This window comes from Oryzias latipes, chromosome 15, assembly GCF_053564925.1.
Source record: "Oryzias latipes strain Hd-rR chromosome 15, Olatipes_Hd-rR_3.1".
Classification (NCBI taxonomy): Eukaryota; Metazoa; Chordata; class Actinopteri; order Beloniformes; family Adrianichthyidae; genus Oryzias; species Oryzias latipes.
Genome location: NC_136251.1, coordinates 26,570,724 through 26,589,614, shown reverse-complemented (window position 1 = coordinate 26,589,614; position 18,891 = coordinate 26,570,724). Strand labels below are relative to the sequence as shown.

Here is an 18,891-nt window from a genome sequence, read left to right as displayed (position 1 = left end):
TAACAAAGCACAATGAACAAATAATTACAATTATGAAAAAAAATAACAGTTTGAGTAACAGTGAAGTTCACAATTTTGACCTTTTAAGCACAAAAACATCTCGGAAGATTTGTTTTGACAAATTTGTGTATTATCTGTGGATGAGAACTGCAATGTCTTTAAACTATTTCCTTTCCTTTTATGTGTAAAATTCAATGTGGCAACATTTAGAAAGTTACAAAGAAAAAACATCTTTATAAAAAGGTAACCAAAAAAAGAAGTTGTGAATGTTCAGATTTTATTAAAATTGCGTGTCTTGGTCAATTATAACTTTTTTTTTTTTATATATCTTTAGAAATTATTTTTTTGAGTCATCTGTGTCAATTTGTTCTTTCTTAGAATTTATTTTGTTTAAAATAAATCTAACCATTGCAAATAAATCTTACGTAAAATTCAAACTACTAAAAACTTTGGTTAATGTGAATAACATTTTTTTATTGTAAAACATAAAATGTTTTAAATAATTTGATAATTTAAAAGTAGGGAAATACTTTAATTTTACAGATTTTTGATATTTCAGCATTTTGTCCCATAGCTGAAGCAAACACGCCATCAATACTGAGCTGATGCAGAATCTTTACTGTCTTCTTCTTATAGGAGAACAAAAAACATCACACAAAGGATCAATGACTACCTTCACTCATCAATATGCAAGACACAATCTTGGTATGTGCTCAAAGGTTCCCTCCACAATGCCCTGCAAACACAGGCCCCAGAGAAATATGTCAAAATTCTATAGGTTTTCTTTTTTTTGTCTTCTTTTTCTCAACTTGTTCTGTCCAACAACTGAGCAAACAGATGAGAGCTAAAGGCCTTTAGTGTTGGACAGGTTTTACTATTGCAATAATGGGTTATACGTCTTCTGATAGCCAAGGTGTATATTTGTATAAACCCCTTTTGTTTTTAGTTTTTTAATTATTTATTTATTGCATTTTATGTTTTAAATATGTTTAGATTTTTTAAAATGAGCAAAAAAATCTACCAATGGGGTAGAAAAAAATGTCTTACAGATAATTCTTATTTTAAGAAAATAATTGTAGTCACTAAGCCATTTTTTCTAAAAAAAAAAAAAAAGATTATTTATAAGATTTTTTTTTCCTGAAACAAGGTCTGTTCTCTCTCAACAGCAAAAAAACAAAGAGATTTTTCTCATTCGAGGTTGATTATGTTATGAGAATAATTCTGCTGCAAAGCGCAGAGATTATAAGAAAATGTAACTGAACTTGAAACTATTCCGAGGAGTTGTGTTACTTACTTTTTAGCCAAAAAACTAAAATCTGAACGTCTGTCAGAGATTTTTATGCATTTCTGAAGCCTAATCCAACGGATAGAAGTCAGTTAACACTCAAAAACAAAAGGGATTAAATAAAGACTCACTGCTGTCTCTCATTTACCCCACAAAGAGTACTGACTCATGTTTTTAATTCTTTTAATCAGCCTTCACGTCTCCTTGCTGTTCATTCTCGCCGTGGTTCTTGTCCATCAGGTTGGCCTGGCCTGCAGCCTGAAGCGCTATGAAGCTCAAAAGCTGTTTGCTTTGTTAGATTGCCAAGTTTATCACCTTTGGTGATGTTGTTTATGCAGACTAGACCCTTAATATAATAATATGCACATGAATTAACTTTATTAATTCTCTCTTTGCATACATCTGTCTCTGTGGAGAAGTAACCATAAACTCATTTTATTGTGTGCAGAAATTAAACCACCAACTGTGGGGGGAAAAGACGGAAACGTGACCTGTTGGTGAGGAGGTGATGATGTCTGTTTGGTAATGAGATCTCTATATGTTTATTTTGAACATAAAAAGAAAGCTGAGCACAAAAAGAAATGTATGTATAAAAAAATAGAAAAAAGAAAAGAAAAGTAGCAGGAGTGGTGACCTCCTACGGGAAAACGTGGTCGGTAAGCCACAAAATCTCTCTAATCCTTTCTGAGGTGCAGCCAGTTGAGATAATTAGACTTGCTCGCACCAAACAAATTGGCTGAGGACTGTAACATTTATATTTATGCACCCTAAGCACATTCCTGCACATTATAAAAATTCCCACTGTAAAGTTTGTTGATGAATCTTGAAACTGCCAGGAAAAAACCGCACCAAACACATTTGTTTCCATTTGCCTTAAGAGTGTATTTTCTATAAGTACTGAGTATACCGCTTAATCCTTACTACCTGTAAAACTGAGCTTTAATCTTTAGCTGCTGTGTGTCTATTTTACTGCAAAATGAAAGACTTTGAAATTGCATTAAAATTCTTAGTTTGTCGGTCTCAATTTTATCGTTTTTGATGATGGCTTTGAAGCTTTGCAAGATTTAACAAGAATGAAAAGTGCATGAGAGTAAAAGTAACAAAAGGAGCAAAATTTTGAAGCATCTGATTTTCAACTAAAATATTTTAGCCGCTCAAAGGGGCGAAAAGTTGAATTCCAGTGGGAATCATTCAGGCATTCATTATTTTAACATATTTTTACGAGTTGTCTGAAATAGATTTGCAAAAATCTCCAAGCTCTAAAACTCAAAGAAAGACTTAATCTTAGTGGCAGCATTGAGACAAACTTTTGGCAACACAACAAATAAATACAACTTTTAAAAAAAAAACATAATTAAATTTGAAATTTTGCTGCTCGGGCATAAGAGGAGATGAGTTCCTGCATGATGAGTCACTTTTAAAGTTGGAATAAAATTGCATTAAGCAGAGTTCAGACTGCATGATTTCACAGTTGTCCTGAGATGGAGTTTTACAGTTGCAGTGGGTTCACACTGCATGATTGATTTGCCAAAAAGTCACACACCACAGTGTGGTTTCACATTTTTACAGGATTCTATACTGAAGGGAACCTGGTCATGAATTATTATGGATCGTAACATTTAATTTGGATTTAAATGTAATGCTTTGTTGGATTTCTGCCACTTATTGGATTTCAGACTGCTGGAAGCAAATTACATTACTTTGAATCAGGATATGTTTTATTTTTTCACATCTAACGTAAAACGTACTGACAGCGGCCTTATAATCTTATGTGATGGCGATGGATCGTTTCATGTAAACCTAAACTGAAGAAGAAAAGTAGCCAATATTTTTCTGCAAATTAGCCTAAGACTGGAAGCTCATATCTTCATTTGAAAATAGAGCTTGCACAGCTTGAGCTGACTTACACCTTCTGCAGTCGAGCAACAATACCATCTGCTTCTGGGCTCAGACTTGCTCCATGAGCACAAGACATCTCTAGATGTGCAACAACACTGTGTACTTGCCATTTCTGTCAGCAACTGTGTGAACCAACATGATGGCTTGTACCTCCCATGCTGAGTTTCTTATTTTCACAAATAATCATGCCAATTTGTTCTTAACAAGACAATAAAAGCTCGTTTTGCAAAGGTCTAGGTGAAAACGAAGGGGTCTATTTCTCTCCGTATTCATTTCAAGGACGAGCTGATTGTCTCTGGCTGAGAGCTGCACCTCCACGCGAAACGTCACCCTGGATGTTGGGCGCTTGTTGACAGATTATAACTGGGGGATTCATAAAAAGACAGTTTGGGCATCAAGGGGAATTACTAAACAGCATTTGATGCGCACCCAGCCAAAATCTTCACACTCGTGACTTGAACAGCTACACACCAAGGACACCGGTGTCATTTGTCATTCTAATCAGTATCAATTCAGACAGACGAATACATGCTTTTCCCATGAATGCTACCGCATATTATAATATTGACTGAATGGAGAATCTCGACGTTTGGGGAAATACATTCATTTGGTGCCTTGTCAAGACCTGGATGGGAGAATCAATAATCACATTTTCCTGTCAGGCTGCTGAATATGAAGCTACAGCAAATCCACAGACAATCAGGAAATTGTTATATTAGCCAGATATTAGCTTCTTTAAAAAAAGCTATTTATTTTTTTAATTATATTGGGAAAAAATATATATATTTAACTAGTGCTCTATTCCATCACTCTTTCAGCTGATTACTTTTTTTATGGGCAGAGAAAATCTGTTTTTTTATTCAAAACTAAACAATCCACACACAAAATGACAAGCCACTCTTGTAACAATTTGCTGTCGTGCCTTCAACATAAATTCATTTCTGCTTTCTCCTCCTACAGATATCCAATGGAAAACATTTGCTGCCCAGCTGGTAGACAACAATGTTTAGCTCTGTTTTACATCTGCTGGATATTATTTTACTGTCTTTAAAAGTATAAAATGTCCTTTTCATGCATATTTTGTACATAAAAAGGAGTAAATAAACACTTGATTTGTGAATTTTTTCATCATGTGTTCTGTTTTATTGCAATGTCTGGGGTTTTGGGAAAAGATCAAATTAGTAAATTAAGCCGGTGTCACACAGCCATTACATGCATTTTGGTCTTCAATCATAGGTGTTTCTTGCGTTCGTTATTCGTCAATGTTCGAAGATGTCTGTTCTAGATTTTAGGTGAGTTGAGAATTACGCAGTTTATGTGTATTTTACGTAGTTTACACACAAAATCTTACACAATTGTGCATAATATTTGCGAGATGCGTATGCAAATTTGTGGCTTTCTACGACCGTCCTATGTATATCTAACAGACTTTTCACGCATGCACCACTGATATATGACTTATATATGACATATACGGCGCACACTTCAAGTTAAATCTACGTAATTGACGCAAGACTTTTGGTACAGTTTGGCTGTGTGGCACAGCCTTTAAATAAGCAGAGGTTGCAGCTGGACTCTTGACCAAAAATAATCTGCAAGCCATTTTCTGATTGGTTTTGGGGGCAAAAAAAGGAAAAACATTTATCAGAATGTTTATTTAAATGTAAAATTTTGGTCTCCCACTGTAGACACATGGAAATTTAACAAGGATTTGATAGAAACGTTCATCCTTTCTCATCAATTTTGCTGGGAATAAATTTCTTAAATCCAAACAAAGCATCCACCTCCGATTCTCACATTTGTTGACTTTATTTGAAGCGTGACTCACACAACCGTCTGACAGCATAGCATTCGTCTCCCTGATAATCACCTGATCTAAATATTGGAGATGCAAAAACATCAAAGTGGGTCAGGTTTTAGGCAAATGACTGAAACTGCTCAGCGATGCTGAAGCACTTCATGATTGTAACCCAAACAAAGCAGATCTTCCAGTCACGAGCAAGTACCTGAACAAACCCAGCTCTGTTTAGACAGCTGCTCCATCAGCCAGAGGAGAGAATGTGGGCTTATGAACGCTGCTTTCCAAAAGGGCCTCCTCAAGCACTCCTGCCCTTGAGATAAAACGATGTGCAGTGAGAGTTGCAAATGCATTTTGAATATTTTTATGCTGCCTCTCTGGTTAAAGTGGGGCGGAATCCAAGCCATGTGTGGCTGGAGTTGCTCTCTAAAAACATTAGCTTGTTTCTGCCACAAGCAGGCTATCATGTCTGGTCAAAACAGGCTTTTATTCTGCACAAAGGCACGCCTCAGAACTTCATTAGACTGCTCTCCGTGAGATGATCTGCTCTGTCACGTTGGGTTGCTCTGTTTAAATTGCGCCAAGAATGTGTTTGACTAATGAAGTCACATGGTTAACAAAGTGTCTTCACAGATATAGCGCTAGTGGGGTGCAAAGCATGTCTCGCAAAAAGTAGGTTGCCATTTGTTACAGATTAAACAGCGTTTTAGAACCACAACACCTTTTTGGTGAAGCGTTTTAGTCACGTCTGAAGGAAAACTGAAGCTGCTCTCTGAAGCAAGTCCTTTCTTGAAAGGTATTTTTTCTCTTCTGCAAAGGAGCAGGTAAAAGCAAGTTTATGAACATATTTCATAATATTTGCACTTGGTCTGATGCACCTTTTCTGTCAAAGTTTAAAGGGATTGCAAAAAAAGGAAGAATCCTCACATTTTATTATTTGTCTCAGTAGAGACAAATAAATGGGTTACAGTTTGCAACCCACTTAAAATAAATCTAAATCAGTACGGCATCTGCAAAAAACACAAACAGGTTGGGTGGGATTATATAGGTTTGCTTCTTCCTTCTCCTTTTCAAGCAATAAGTCAAACTCTACTTGACTTTAGTTCATAATTACTATATTTAATTAATCTAATGTTTTTTTATGCATTACTGCAAAAATCTAAATTTTTGATTATGAGTAATTATGCTGTTAAGCATCTTCTTACATTTCGTAGATTCACTAATTTTTCTTTTTTTAATTAATTCATTTCTTTATTTATGAAATGAGTTTGATAAATCTGTGCGACTTCTGTTGTTGTTGTGTTATCTACAATTAATGTTTGGGATACACCAATAAATCAAATTTTAGATGAAAAAATGGTATCGGAGATCCTAAAACAAAAACAAAAAGTTTAACTTTTTGTCTTCTAAGATAATAAAGAACTATTTTTGGAACGATTTTATAAATAGAACGGAAATAGAGTCCCATTAACTCCAGAAAGAATCACTTCCAGTACTTTAGATGTACTTTTTTTATGGCTTCCTTTCTGCCACAGCATCACACCATGACAGCTGAATGCATACGTCCAGCAAAAACGGTGATCTAGCTGTCAACTTTCAGACTCCTGAATGCCCTCCAAATTAGGTTTTGTTTTGCTTCAACTATATTTTTCCTTTAAAAGCACATGAAAGAGCAAATAGTTTTTCAGCTTGAGAGCAAGGTGATCCATCAAAGCAGAACAAAAGCATCAGACCGTTAATTCGAGAGTTGATTGGCGGTCGAGTTCATGTTGAGATTTTTGTGTTTTGGGGACTGCAGTGAGACGAGAGGCTGAAAAGAAATGGCCAAACAAAAGAGACGTCACATTCCCACATGGATAGGCTTTTTTCCACTGAATGACAATTAACAACAAGTGGGCACTCAACACCAACATGCCATTAAAACCAAATACTCATATCAATTCATATTATGGAGGGGGGAAAGTGCTGACAGGCTAAATGTGATGGCTAATCTTTTAGTATTTAAGTGTTATAACTTAACCCACGTTGCAAATGCAATCAAAACAGTTTGGATAAAATGCAACTAAAGATACAAGTTCAAAATCTTTTTTTTTTTTAATATAAAAAAACCTGATACAATGGTTTTTGTTGGTTTTTAGCACGTTTGCCCTTTCTCTTAACGTTTTCAAAGCTTTTGTCATATCTGATCATTACATTTCTAGTAATACTATAATTTTGAAGAGGTGTCCTGTGCAAGACAGTGATTGGACTGCCTGTGGATGTTAGTGTGTTTCTGCTTTATCAGTCAAAATAAAAATAAATGCAGCTGACTGCATTTTTGAGTCAAATAAAAATTACAGACATGGACATTGAACTATTAAACACAAAGAGAAAAGGCATAAAAGGCAGTAAAGGTACATAAAAATAACATTCTTAAAAAGCAGCAAAGTTGCATAAATCACAAGAAAACTCATTCCTCAACAAAAAGATGCATTTTTGCTAAACAAAAAAGTTTAACAGATTATTAGTGAGCACTGCAATGAAAGCAACTTCATGTGTCTGTCAGAGGATATGAATCTGTTTAAAACTTAACAAATAAATAATAAAATCCTATAAATGAGAGACAAACGGGACCGGGAGATCCTCATGTCTGTTGAGATGAGGAATGCAACCACGGCTCACCACTGTCCAGGAATGACTTAAATTATGTGTTCAGTTTCCAGGTGACATGGACCACATCTGGACAGGAGTTGGAGCTTATTTTACACTGACGTTTTTAGGAGGATGAGAGCTCAGCTGTATCTGTGGTTCCGTTCAGCCCTGTCTGACGGAGAACTTCTTATGTTTTCTTATTTTTAAATCAAACTTCATCCACACAGTTTAAAAATTCATGAACTTGCAGGACAGATTACATTCCTGCAGCTTGCTTGGGACCATAAAACAACAGGGGAAAAAGAAGATTGTTTCAGAAGAGCAGGAGAGACAGGAAAATTAAATATTTAAATATCTGGGTGTATCTATATAAATTTAAATATCTAGGTGTTCACCTGAACAACAGACTGGACTGGTCCAACAACACGGATGCTCTGTACAGGAAGGGTCAGAGTCACCTTCACCTGCTGAGGAGACTGAAGTCATTCGGCGTGTGCAGACAGCTGCTGAGGACCTTTTATGACACTGTGGTGGCCTCAGTGGTCCTTTATGGAGTTGTGTGCTGGGCGGGGGGCAGTACAGGCTGAGACATGAGGAGGCTTAACAAACTGGTTAAGACAGCCGGCTTTGTCCTGGGCTGCACACTTGAGTCCATCGAGGAGGTGGCAGACAGGAGGATGTTAGCTAAGCTAACATCCATCATGGATAACCCCTCCCACCCTCTGCACCAAACTGTAGAGGCGCTGACCAGCTCCTTCAGCACAACACTGTTACACCCACAGTGCAAGAAGGAGCGCTGACACAGGTCATTCCTCCCCACAGCCATCAGACTGTACAACACCGAGTTACAGTGACACACCACGGTCCCACAGGGGCTTTTTCATTCAATCATTTCTTTATTTTCTTTTGTTGTAGTTGTTGTTTTTCACATTTCAATTGTTTTTGTTCCTGAACAGTTGTTTGTTTTTGGTGTGAACTTCATTACTTATTTCTGTATTTTGAAGAAGAAAAAAAAGTTGGGTTTTTACATGTTTTTTACAGTTGATCTCGTGTTTTGCAGACCACATGTTTTTTACACTTTTGCAGCTGTATTTTTTTAATATTTAATATTTATTTATTTATTTAATAAGAATCTCATTTTTGATAATAATTTTCATAATATTTTTTAATTATTTAATATGAATATCATTTGTGATGTCCTTTTTTGATTTTATATTATATAGATTATTTCTGAATGTCGTTTTTGCTGCCACAGATAAATGAAATTTCCCTATTGTGGGATTAATAAAGTCATCTATCTATCTAAATATATATATTTTGCTTTTACATTAATTCCTTTGTAGTCAATTAAAAAAAATACTTTTGTTTTACATGAAAACCTTTGAAACATCTACTTACAAGGAAAAAATGTGTAAATCTTCTTCTAAATAAGTAATGCAACAAAAAAAAAATTAAACGCAAAATTCTTTTCTTGTCTTTTCAAAATTCCCTAAATGTTGGGATTGGACTTTGTCAGATTGGCAGTCGGAGGCGTTCTGACGTAAATGGAAAATATTCCACATCTTCACAAAATTGCTCTCTCAGGTACTTTTCACTTTTTTTAATTAACATCTCTTTCATTCCGTTGCTTCCATTTCTCACTGACCTTGATACTGGATGTAAATGGGAGGAAACATCAAGCAGACCTTCAAAATACAAATGATGTTGATACGAAAATAAGCACTGACAAAAGGTCATATTTGCAGGTTTCCAGTAGCAAAAACAGAAACAGAAACAAGCAATGTTGCTGCAGGACAACCCACCATGAAAAATTGCAAAAATGTGACCCATTTGTTGGTGAATGCACCTCCTATTAGTCCTGAAGTTTCTAATCCAAGCCTTTTCCAGATCCAATATTAGTTTTCAGACAGTTATGAGTTCTTCGGAGTTCTCTCCGAGGTGAGAGCTGCTGGAGACTGAAAAGAGAAATGCAAGTGAACAGCGAAAAAATTCCTTCTCCCTGTGGACTGCTAAGGCTGTGAGCCCCAAGATTAAGCAATGCAGCTGTGAGAGAAAAGTGAGATGTCTGCCTCCTCCCCTTCTATGCCCCCCCCCCCCCCCCCCAACGTATCATTCTTTAAATGATTTATTCTTTAATAAATGTTCTGCAGCAGGTGTGATTCCATGGAGGAAATACTTTGTCAACTTGAACGGCCCAAAGCTTTGTTAGTTCTTGCGGCGATAAATCTTTAGCTTGTGTGGGAGTAGATGTGATGACGATCAGAAATTGATGCTCTTTACCAAATACTATTTTATTTAGAGGTCTCCTTTGTGTTGCTGTTTGTTATCGAGGGAGAGGTGTGTAAAATAAAAGAGAACTGTGACTTGATGATGAATGAATTAATGCATTTTAACAGCCTTTTATCTCCTCTGGAGCTACCAGGAGGCATGAAGTCAAGCTGGATAACTCTTGTATCTGCCAGTCTGGTGGTGTTTTTTTCTGATGGGAGTCATGAGCTTTGGTCAATTTATTCGTATCAAGAGGAAATTTATGATCTGAATTTGGTTTTTGGTCATGTTCTACCTGTGCAAACGTCTTACTCTGTCAGCTCACGAGGCCACATAAACAGGCCACAATGAATAAAAACCCTCCCCTCCTGCAGCAAAACAGGACAGTCAGCTGGTTGATGATTGTTAGGACTATTATGGATTCCACCTTCCAACCTCTGCTGTAGCATTTCCCTCCATTAATAAGCTTTTTTTTGTCTTTCCATCTCTCCTTTGACGCTTCCCAATCTGCAGCAGATTATTTTAGTTTGTTTGACAGAATCCATTTAACTGTTTTCCCTTTTTTTCCCTCCTCTGGAGCAACAGAAACCATTTCAATCAAAGCAGTGATTCTGAGCCTAAACTGCTGAAGATGAGTCCATATCAGAGAATCATCCCTTCAACTACAGGAAAATGTGGCAAAAGACCATCACCAATCAATCTATACCAACAACCTCCCCAAAAACAAGATTGTGCAGCCGTATTATTCATTATCATTCAGAAAATTTAAGTACCTGAAGATGTTACTTAAAAATGAAGAAGATTGCATATCGTTTTATCTTAAAGTCCCACTTTATAATACCTGTTGTTTTCTAGTACATAATTTCATCAGAGTTCACCATTTTCCGTAAACCATTACAGAGTTTTCTGTTTACGAACTCTCTCACTAACTTACTACCTAACATCACCAGTCCAACAAAAATGGCGAGCAGTGTCAGAGCTATCCAGCCGTACCGTTTGAGCCAGATTCCTCCTCAGACGAGGACAACAAAGACGTACACGGATCTATTATTCTGCAAATGGGTGCATCCGAATGGAGCCAAGCATGTGGTCCACTCTGCATATTTTCTACATCACACATACGCCCTTTTCAAACAGCACTTTTCGCCTGCTCCTCATTCACAACAAGTTGAATAAACAAATACTAAGACACTCAATTTTGAGTTAAATTTTATATATGTATCCTCCATCATGAGAAAAATGCCACGAGAACATGTTAAAAACACAATTTTCACAGAGCGGTTCTTTAAGGGATCAGACTTACTTGCTTTTTGAGTTACTAAATAAAAAATGTGGAGATCAGGAGGTCATTCCTTACAATTTATATAAAAAAAAACAGAACTAAGCAACTGACAAACTTGGCTTAGAGATCAAGTTTTAGAAAACATTTCATGGCCTCCACCAGGACATCTTTGAGAGTTTTAGAAATCTCTGAAATTTGGTCATTGAAAGCTAAAGCAACAAAAACACATAAATAACCCTCTTTCACCATTCCACAGCGCTGATCTGCTACGATTAAGCTGATGAAAAGCAAAGTGCAAGGAAAAGGTGGCACTCACAGAGATCCTTTTTTCATTGAACTTTTTTCATTGAACTACCGGTAATACACAAGAATCTGTAATTGAACTTTAGCAGATTAGGTTGACTCTAAAATCCCAGGCTGCCTCCGATTTATTTATCAGTTTGTCAACTAAATAGACTCAGAATGGCTGCAGAGAACTGCCACTCTGAGTTTATGTCATCCCAGGGCCAAATCCCAAATATGAGGATGCTGTAACCTTGACAACTTGTGTCAAAGTCGGACACACAGATCAGCTTTTTCATTCATAAAAAAAGGGCTTTCAACAGCATTCATGTCACTTTATATTTGAAGCAGAAAACCTTTAAATGAAATCTATACATTTTAAAATATATTTTAATTTCTCAAAGTCTTCACCCACACAGCAAAAACACAAGATAGTATTTTTTGTCTGGTTTTTAGTTTAAATGTTGTTTTGTACTTAATGTAAGGCAAAACTACCTTACCAGTACCTTTTCGGTAAGATGTGAGAACTTGTTTTGAGATCTTGAATATCTTGTTGAATCATTTGATCTTAAAAAACATTTTATTTTAAGTCTTCTTTTACTTTCAGCTTTTCCCTTCAGGGGTCGCCACAGCAAATCAGCTTCCTCCATCTAACTCTGTCCTCTGCATCCTCTACTTTAATCAAATAAACACAAGTGTTTTTCACTACTGATTTATATCTAATTTTACAACTTTATCACAAAATGTGTACATCTAATCTTATTTTGATCAGTCTAGAAATAAGGATTGTTGGACTGCTGTGAATAAAAAATTTATATTTTTTGGGGGAAAATGTAAGTATACCTACTTTAAAGATTTAAAACTTTTTTTTATACAATAGATGGTTATTTTAAGACATATTTTCTAATTATCAGAGCAGTATATCTAATTTATTTTGGTCTTAAAAGAGCAGAACATCACTAGTTATTTTAAGAAGACAAATCTTATAGTTCCACTAATACATTTTTTACTAAAACAAGGAAAAACATTGTTTTCTATGTATTTTTTTTAAAACTTATTTTGAGGACATTTTTTCCAGTGCAAAACGACATACGGTGACGTGTGAATAACTTTACACTCTGGGTGTTGGTTGCACATTGTTGCTCTGGCTACAATGAAGCCCGCCTAGTTCTATTTTTTAACATCCGCCGCACTCAAAGCTTTTGTTCAATATGAAGACCAACATGAAGTGACATCATGGCTGCAGGTGAAACTCAGAGTTTGGGAGCAATGTAAATCACATAAGCAGACACTCGGGCGTCCATCAGGCTACGCAGACGACACCCAAGGGGGAAACTAAGAGGGGAAAGCCGCAGGGAGGTTGTCTTCAACAGAGCTGTCACTGCTACTGGCTAATTTTGGGGTTGTAATAGATCTTTATGAAAAAAAACATCTGACAACACATCCAGTCTACTCGGTTTGATATCTCCTTTTTTTTTTTATGAAACAGACATTAAGAGACAAATATGACACTTCATGTTTCAGCAACAAATGCACTTTTTCAATAATTGTTCAAAGCGCTGACATGGTGTAACTGATGCTCACATCTGGTGTTACGATCAATACCTGTGTCACCTGGAGACAGTAATGGAACATGGAGGATCTCCATATTTAGACTAATGGAAAACAGTCAGAAAGGTGAGTGTGCAGGGAAACCTTATATGATAACACCTAGTTGTGATTGACGGGTCTTTTCACAACCAGAAATCCATTTTTAGTAAATATCAGATTTATCAGCGAGGCCTAAAAGCCCCCAAAGCAAAGCGGATGGGTTTAATGTTTATTCTTTTCTTTCCATCATAACTTATTTCATTGGAAAGTATGTTTTAGCAAGACAATAATCAAAATTAGAAAAGTGACTTTGAGGTAGAGGGTCAAAAAAACAATTTAAATTATGAATTTTCAATAAGAAAATGTTTTTTAGATGGAGGAATGGGGTAATAGTTTAACAGTTTTCAGTCCAGAATATTTCCTATGTTTCCTTTTTATGGGGAAAAGAAAATCTGCCTTTTAATGTTTTGTGTGGTTGTCCAGAAGCTCCTCCCCTCAGCATCTGCTGGATTCATTTTTGCTTTTTTTTTTACAATTGTGTTTTTGTTCCTTTGAAGGGAAATAAAAACAAAAACCACTTTGGTAGCATTTGCTTTACTAGCTCTAAAAAAGCTCTCATGTATTAAATGGTGTTGCAAAGCAAAATGCACAAACAAAATGTCCAAATTTCCACTCAGTGAGGCGATTTATCAAACATGCATGAAATAAAAAGATGAGGACAAAGGGAGGCATCTCTGAATGAACAGAAATGTGCACACGAGCCAGCGTAATCGTTGCTTCACTGTTTTTATGCTGCACCTGCACTCCACGGATTCAGCCATCGCACAATTAAAGCAGCACATTTTTGTGGTTCGACAAAGTTAATGGATTCTGCAACACCTACTGGCTGCAGATTTGAAAAATCAGCAAGCTGCAACATTAACCTCCCAACGGCTTCATGGAACACGCCGGGCATCAGCTCCTGTGAGAGCTCTCTTTAAGAATCTCACATCACCTGTAGTCCGTCAGACGAGTGGCGGATAAGAAAGCTGCGCAATGTAAAGCCAGTTCACTGCTAATGACTGTAAATCCATCTGCAGAAATGGTCTTGGACATCCGTGGCTTCAGACTGTCGAGGGGGGGGGCAGCGGTGTCAAATGTAGTCATGCTTTACCAAATATTGAACATCAAGAAGTATCTTGCTGACAGCCGCCCGCCTTCAGTTATCCAGTTGTCTTATTATACTGGATAAATCCTCTTCATGTCAAGCACCATGACTGGATTTTAAGACCCAATTTCCGTGCAGGAATGTGGGACTCTGATTCTCCGGCGCTGCCACACGTGGATGCAAGTGCAGCCTGAATGATGTAGTGTTTCGACATGCACATAAATATAACACCCAAATAAGAGAAACAGTCCGTCTTGCACTGCAGGAGCAACGCAATCTCAACTTTTGCCACCATTTCTGGGAAATTATTAAGCAGACGGGCCAGACAGAGAGAGGGGGAAATATCTCGCCACCTCATTTGCTTTGAATAAATTGCATTGTGCATTATGAGGCAATATTCCAAGGCAGAGTAATACAACTGTGGAAATGGTTTATTTTTTCATCCATCCTCCTGTCAGCATTTATCCATTAAGCTGCCATCAAATACAAAGACATTGTTTTGGGGACAGCAAGGAAATGTTTACGGTTTCCCCCAAAAGCCAAACTCCATCCAAACAGAGACCAGATTTAAGCCCTGCGAGTTCAGTCCACAGCGAAAGCAAAGGAGCTAAATATGTGTTTATTACAAGTTTTACAGGAGGCTCCAATCTGACAAGGTGAATATAAAAAAAAAATCTTAAAAAAAAAGAAAAAGCATAATTCAAATGTGATGCAAGAGGCTTGAAGACAGTATGTAACCATCTCCAATAGAAAAAGGTGGAGGATTTCTCCATGTAGTGAGAGAAATCAGCCATCTTTAAAAAGAGCTTCCAGGTCCTCAGCCGTCTCTGCCAAATGCTGAGAGGTTTCCTGCACCTTCTGAGGAACGTCCACATCCCTCTTTGGATCCTTGCCTCCACCTAAAGCTTTCTGGCTCTCTATAAAGTACTGGTTGGGGTGACTGAGTGAGAAAGAAGAGTCCTCCACCTGCTCGTAAAGAAACAGAAAAAAAAAAAAAAAACAGGAGAGGAAGGTCAGCGGAGGATTCTAACTATGGGCTGTCACAGAAGTGGCAGGTTGACTGACTGATTTCATGGAATGTCACCTTTTAGAAGATGATTGTCTCACTTATGGAGGAAGATGAGAACTCTTGCACAGACTTATTTGACTTAACGGGTTTTCACGGCTTCGTTTGTAAGGTAAGTCACCTCCAGAAGTGTGACACGAGTGCAAAAGCTGTCACATGAAATGTCCTTTCAGGACAGAGAAAGTCAAACCAATGGAAACCTCAAACTGTTTTGGGCTTTCAACTTATTAAGAAGCATTTTTAGGATTTTAGTAAACCGTTTCATGGTTTTTAAAGTGTGTAGAAAGGATAAAAGATTTGTTTACAATTTATTTTCATAACTTTCTTTAAAACCCCACTGTTCAAAATTAGAAAATCAAAACTGTACAGCTCGATAGCTCCGATATTGCTCGCCATTTTTGCATCGAGGAGGGGGAAGGGGGCGGGGTTGCTCTCCACCAACGGTCCCGCCCACAAGTCAGAGATGAACTTTTGATGAACAACTGCTGCCCTGCAGAAATTATGTTCTCGAAAAACAGCTGTTTTTTGGGGGCTAGAAACGGCATAACCGTAATTAAAAGACCACTGCTGAAAATAAAAATAAAAACGATTAGAGCGTCTTTAAAACTATTGTGACTGAGCAAATTCTGTTTGTTTTTTAGCCCCTTTTGAAACGACTGTGAATTACAGGTTTTAAATGAGGATAATTATACAGACTTTGAATTTCCCTCAATCTGCTTTTCTGTGTGGGACTGAAGCGATTCTGCAGTGAGTCTGAGGTAACGATTGCCGCCACTTTCCCAGGTCTTCTCTATGGAACACGCTGTGTAAAATCCTACAGGTCTTTAAGTTATTAGCATCATGACAATGAGATAAGAATCTGCAGGAACACTTTGCCTGTCGAAGCAAATGAACTTCTCTTCTACGCGACTGCAGACAACATTTCTCAAGTGACTGCATGCATAATCTAAATTAATGTATGTGAAGTTCTTGTAAGCAAACAATTGAACCACAAACTATTCATTAAGCTTCATGTGCAGTTAATCAAGTCATGACTACATTGTCCCTTCAACAGTTATTGCCATTAGAGGCAAGAAAAATAACCAAATGCAGGATTACAGAAATATCCAGAGTTCTGGTACTCTTCTAAGGTTTTGTTCTTTGTTTTGACCAGATCCAAAAACACTAAGTTAGATTTGCTTCTTTATCATAGAGCAAGTTCTTTCCTTTTAGTTTTCTGTGGTCTGTCAACATATTTCTAACAGTGGTCCCTCGCTATATCACAATTCACCTTTAGCAGAGTTTTGGTGCACTTGTAATTGTTTTTTTAACAGCGGATTCTGTCCTGCATCCTGATTGGCTGTAGACCATTGTCAATCAGTCCCATACGTGTGGTGTCTCGTGTACAGAACGCGTTCAGTTTGCAATATTTAAATAAACATTCAATTGTTAGCAAATCTTTGCTTTCATTCTATAATACTGGACTTTTTTTTAACGAAGGTTTGAACTTTAAACATTTGAATAAGAGAGGAAATATTAATATTTGTCTGAGAGAAGTCTCAGAGAGGAGTCTCACAGTATTAAACCTTTAACAATATTTGTAAAAAATAAAGCTAATGATGGAGGTTATTTTTAGAACATAACTCCCTCAATAAACGAGGACCTGCAGTATTTTAAAAAATAGCATGTATTTAGAGGTTTTATTCAATTTCAAGATCAAATATTTCTCTAATAATCTAAAATCAAAGTGTATTTTTTAATGTAGTTTTAGGCACTCGCATCAGTTCGGGCAGACACGACAAAATATGCAAAAAGGTGTAAAAACAATCATCTGAAAAACATTTTCAGGCACAAATGGAATTGCAGCCACAGGATACACCGAGGTTCACTTCTTGCTTATAGATTTCCTCACGACATAAAATACACCGGAGAGTCATTATGAATCTATAAACATTAAGCAGCTATAACAGTCAGCTAATGATGAATTCAGTAATTCTGGGTGTCGCCACGCATTAGATGTTAACTGAACCCTGCAGCACAGGTAGCCACGGTAACAACGATAAAAATGGGCCATACTTACATTATGTGTCACCTCGAAGTATTTCTGGCATGCCAGCTGAAAATGCATTCCTTTGACCAGCTCCATTATCTGCAACAAAGGTAAAATAATGCTCCTTAAATAGTGTGTTCAGAGGACCCTGAAGTCTGCACTCAATGTCCAACGAGCCTAAAAACAGAGACAGAGCTGGGCTCAAAGCTAATGACGCTGAAGTTCACGTACAAGATGTAATATCCAGTTCTTGTGTTTCTGAAAGAAGGAATCAAAAAGTTTGTTTTTAATGTCAAATTTTATTTTTTGGAGTAATAAAAAGCCCACTTTTGTTCAGTTTAGAGACCCACTCCGATAATCATGTTTTTGGTGTTTTTAAGGTTTTCTTGCAACATTTTTCTGATGGAGGACGTATATAAAGAAAATGAAGCTTAAAATTTCATTTCTGAGTATTACTTTATTTAAATCGTTGTGAATCAGGGGCAGACAAGAAAAGGCTGCTTAAAAAAGAGCATATTTGAGACGCAGAAAACACTCTGGGTGGGCCACATGTTCCCTGCTCCACTCCATTCCAGTTTGGGGTTTTGGCAGCGATGAGTCATAATGAGAGCTGAAAAAATACCCTAAAGGAAATCATTTCAAATATAACAAATCTAAAATGCATCATGTGTTGATGTATTTGTAGTCTGAGTCAACTCCAGCAGAAAGTTTGTTAGAACTTTCTTTCAATTTTGTTTTATTAATCATACTTTTATTACTTTTAATTGTTTCTATTAATGTTTTATGTAAAGCACATAATGACTTTGTACAAGAAATGTGCCTTGCCTTGTGACTTTCTCAAAGGTAAACTGACTGGACTTTTGGTCTTTTGCACAGTCCTGGCCTCCTTCAGCAGCATTTACACAGTAATTCCACACCTGTGGTTTACTTGGCTCCTTTTCTGAAGCTGAATCATCAGAAAAAGCAAAGTCTGCAGCTCTTGCTGGATCAGGAGCTCTTTTAGTCTACCTTTGGTTCTTCAATAATTCCCTGCATCACTGTACGACGGCCTCCAGCACTCTCTGCTGCAAGGCTGCTGTTAGATAAGTAATGAGTTAAGCAGTCTCAGGCAGATATTGCTGTTTTATTTTAGTTTTAGAGCAGTATGAGACACAAACACCAGCTGTTCTGTCAATTCAATTTACATTTTTCCCTCATAAAAGAAGGACAAATATCATTGGAACGTGGCAGCAGGGATCCACCTGTTTTGGGGGATTTTGGATTTTGTGCAGCCTTCCAGCAGTCAATGCAGGTGAGACATTTGAAAGCTACATCACCAAAGCACCAGAATTAAGTCGTTTTGACAACGTCCTTTGGTCTATGTGGGAAATATTATTCATTAGGGAAGAGAGGGGAAAATCCTTAGAAGTAAAATCATCTCTTCCAGCATCAAGATGATGTTGATTTTTATGGCTATTAAATCAAATAGTCTTCCTTCATTTGCATGGGGAACGTGAAGGCACCAGCAAATAAAACGCACAAACTAGGAAGGCCTGACGAGGATCAGAATGCAGAATTATGGGTCATTTAAAAAGAGCACTGTGATATCATCCTATGAGGAGTTTAGAGGACTAA

The 18,891-nt window shown here is 37.0% G+C and overlaps 2 protein-coding genes across 7 annotated transcripts in view; one reads left to right on the top strand and one right to left on the bottom strand.

The window, feature by feature from the left end:
- khdrbs2 (KH domain containing, RNA binding, signal transduction associated 2) overlaps positions 1-4,310 on the top strand; it is a 72,606-nt gene extending 68,296 nt beyond the window's left edge. For 2 of the 5 annotated variants that reach the window (XR_013647927.1, XR_013647926.1), the window contains 2 exons: positions 637-705; positions 1,734-1,872. The gene's annotated coding sequence lies outside the window, so the exon portion shown is untranslated. Of the gene's footprint in view, positions 1-636; positions 706-1,733; positions 1,873-4,144 lie in introns of those variants that run through there. The other 3 variants (XR_013647925.1, XR_013647924.1, XR_013647923.1) reach the window with 3 other exon arrangements.
- A 10,282-nt stretch (positions 4,311-14,592) lies between these two features.
- Positions 14,593-18,891, bottom strand: part of prim2 (DNA primase subunit 2) — a 22,475-nt gene continuing 18,176 nt past the window's right edge. For both annotated transcript variants that reach the window (XM_078932361.1, XM_011484555.3), the window contains exons 13-14: positions 17,308-17,376; positions 14,593-15,148 (exon numbers count right to left, since the gene is read on the bottom strand). In XM_078932361.1, the coding sequence (XP_078788487.1) occupies positions 14,969-15,148; positions 17,308-17,376 (249 nt within the window). In that variant the 3' untranslated portion in view covers positions 14,593-14,968. The remainder of the gene's footprint in view (positions 15,149-17,307; positions 17,377-18,891) is intronic.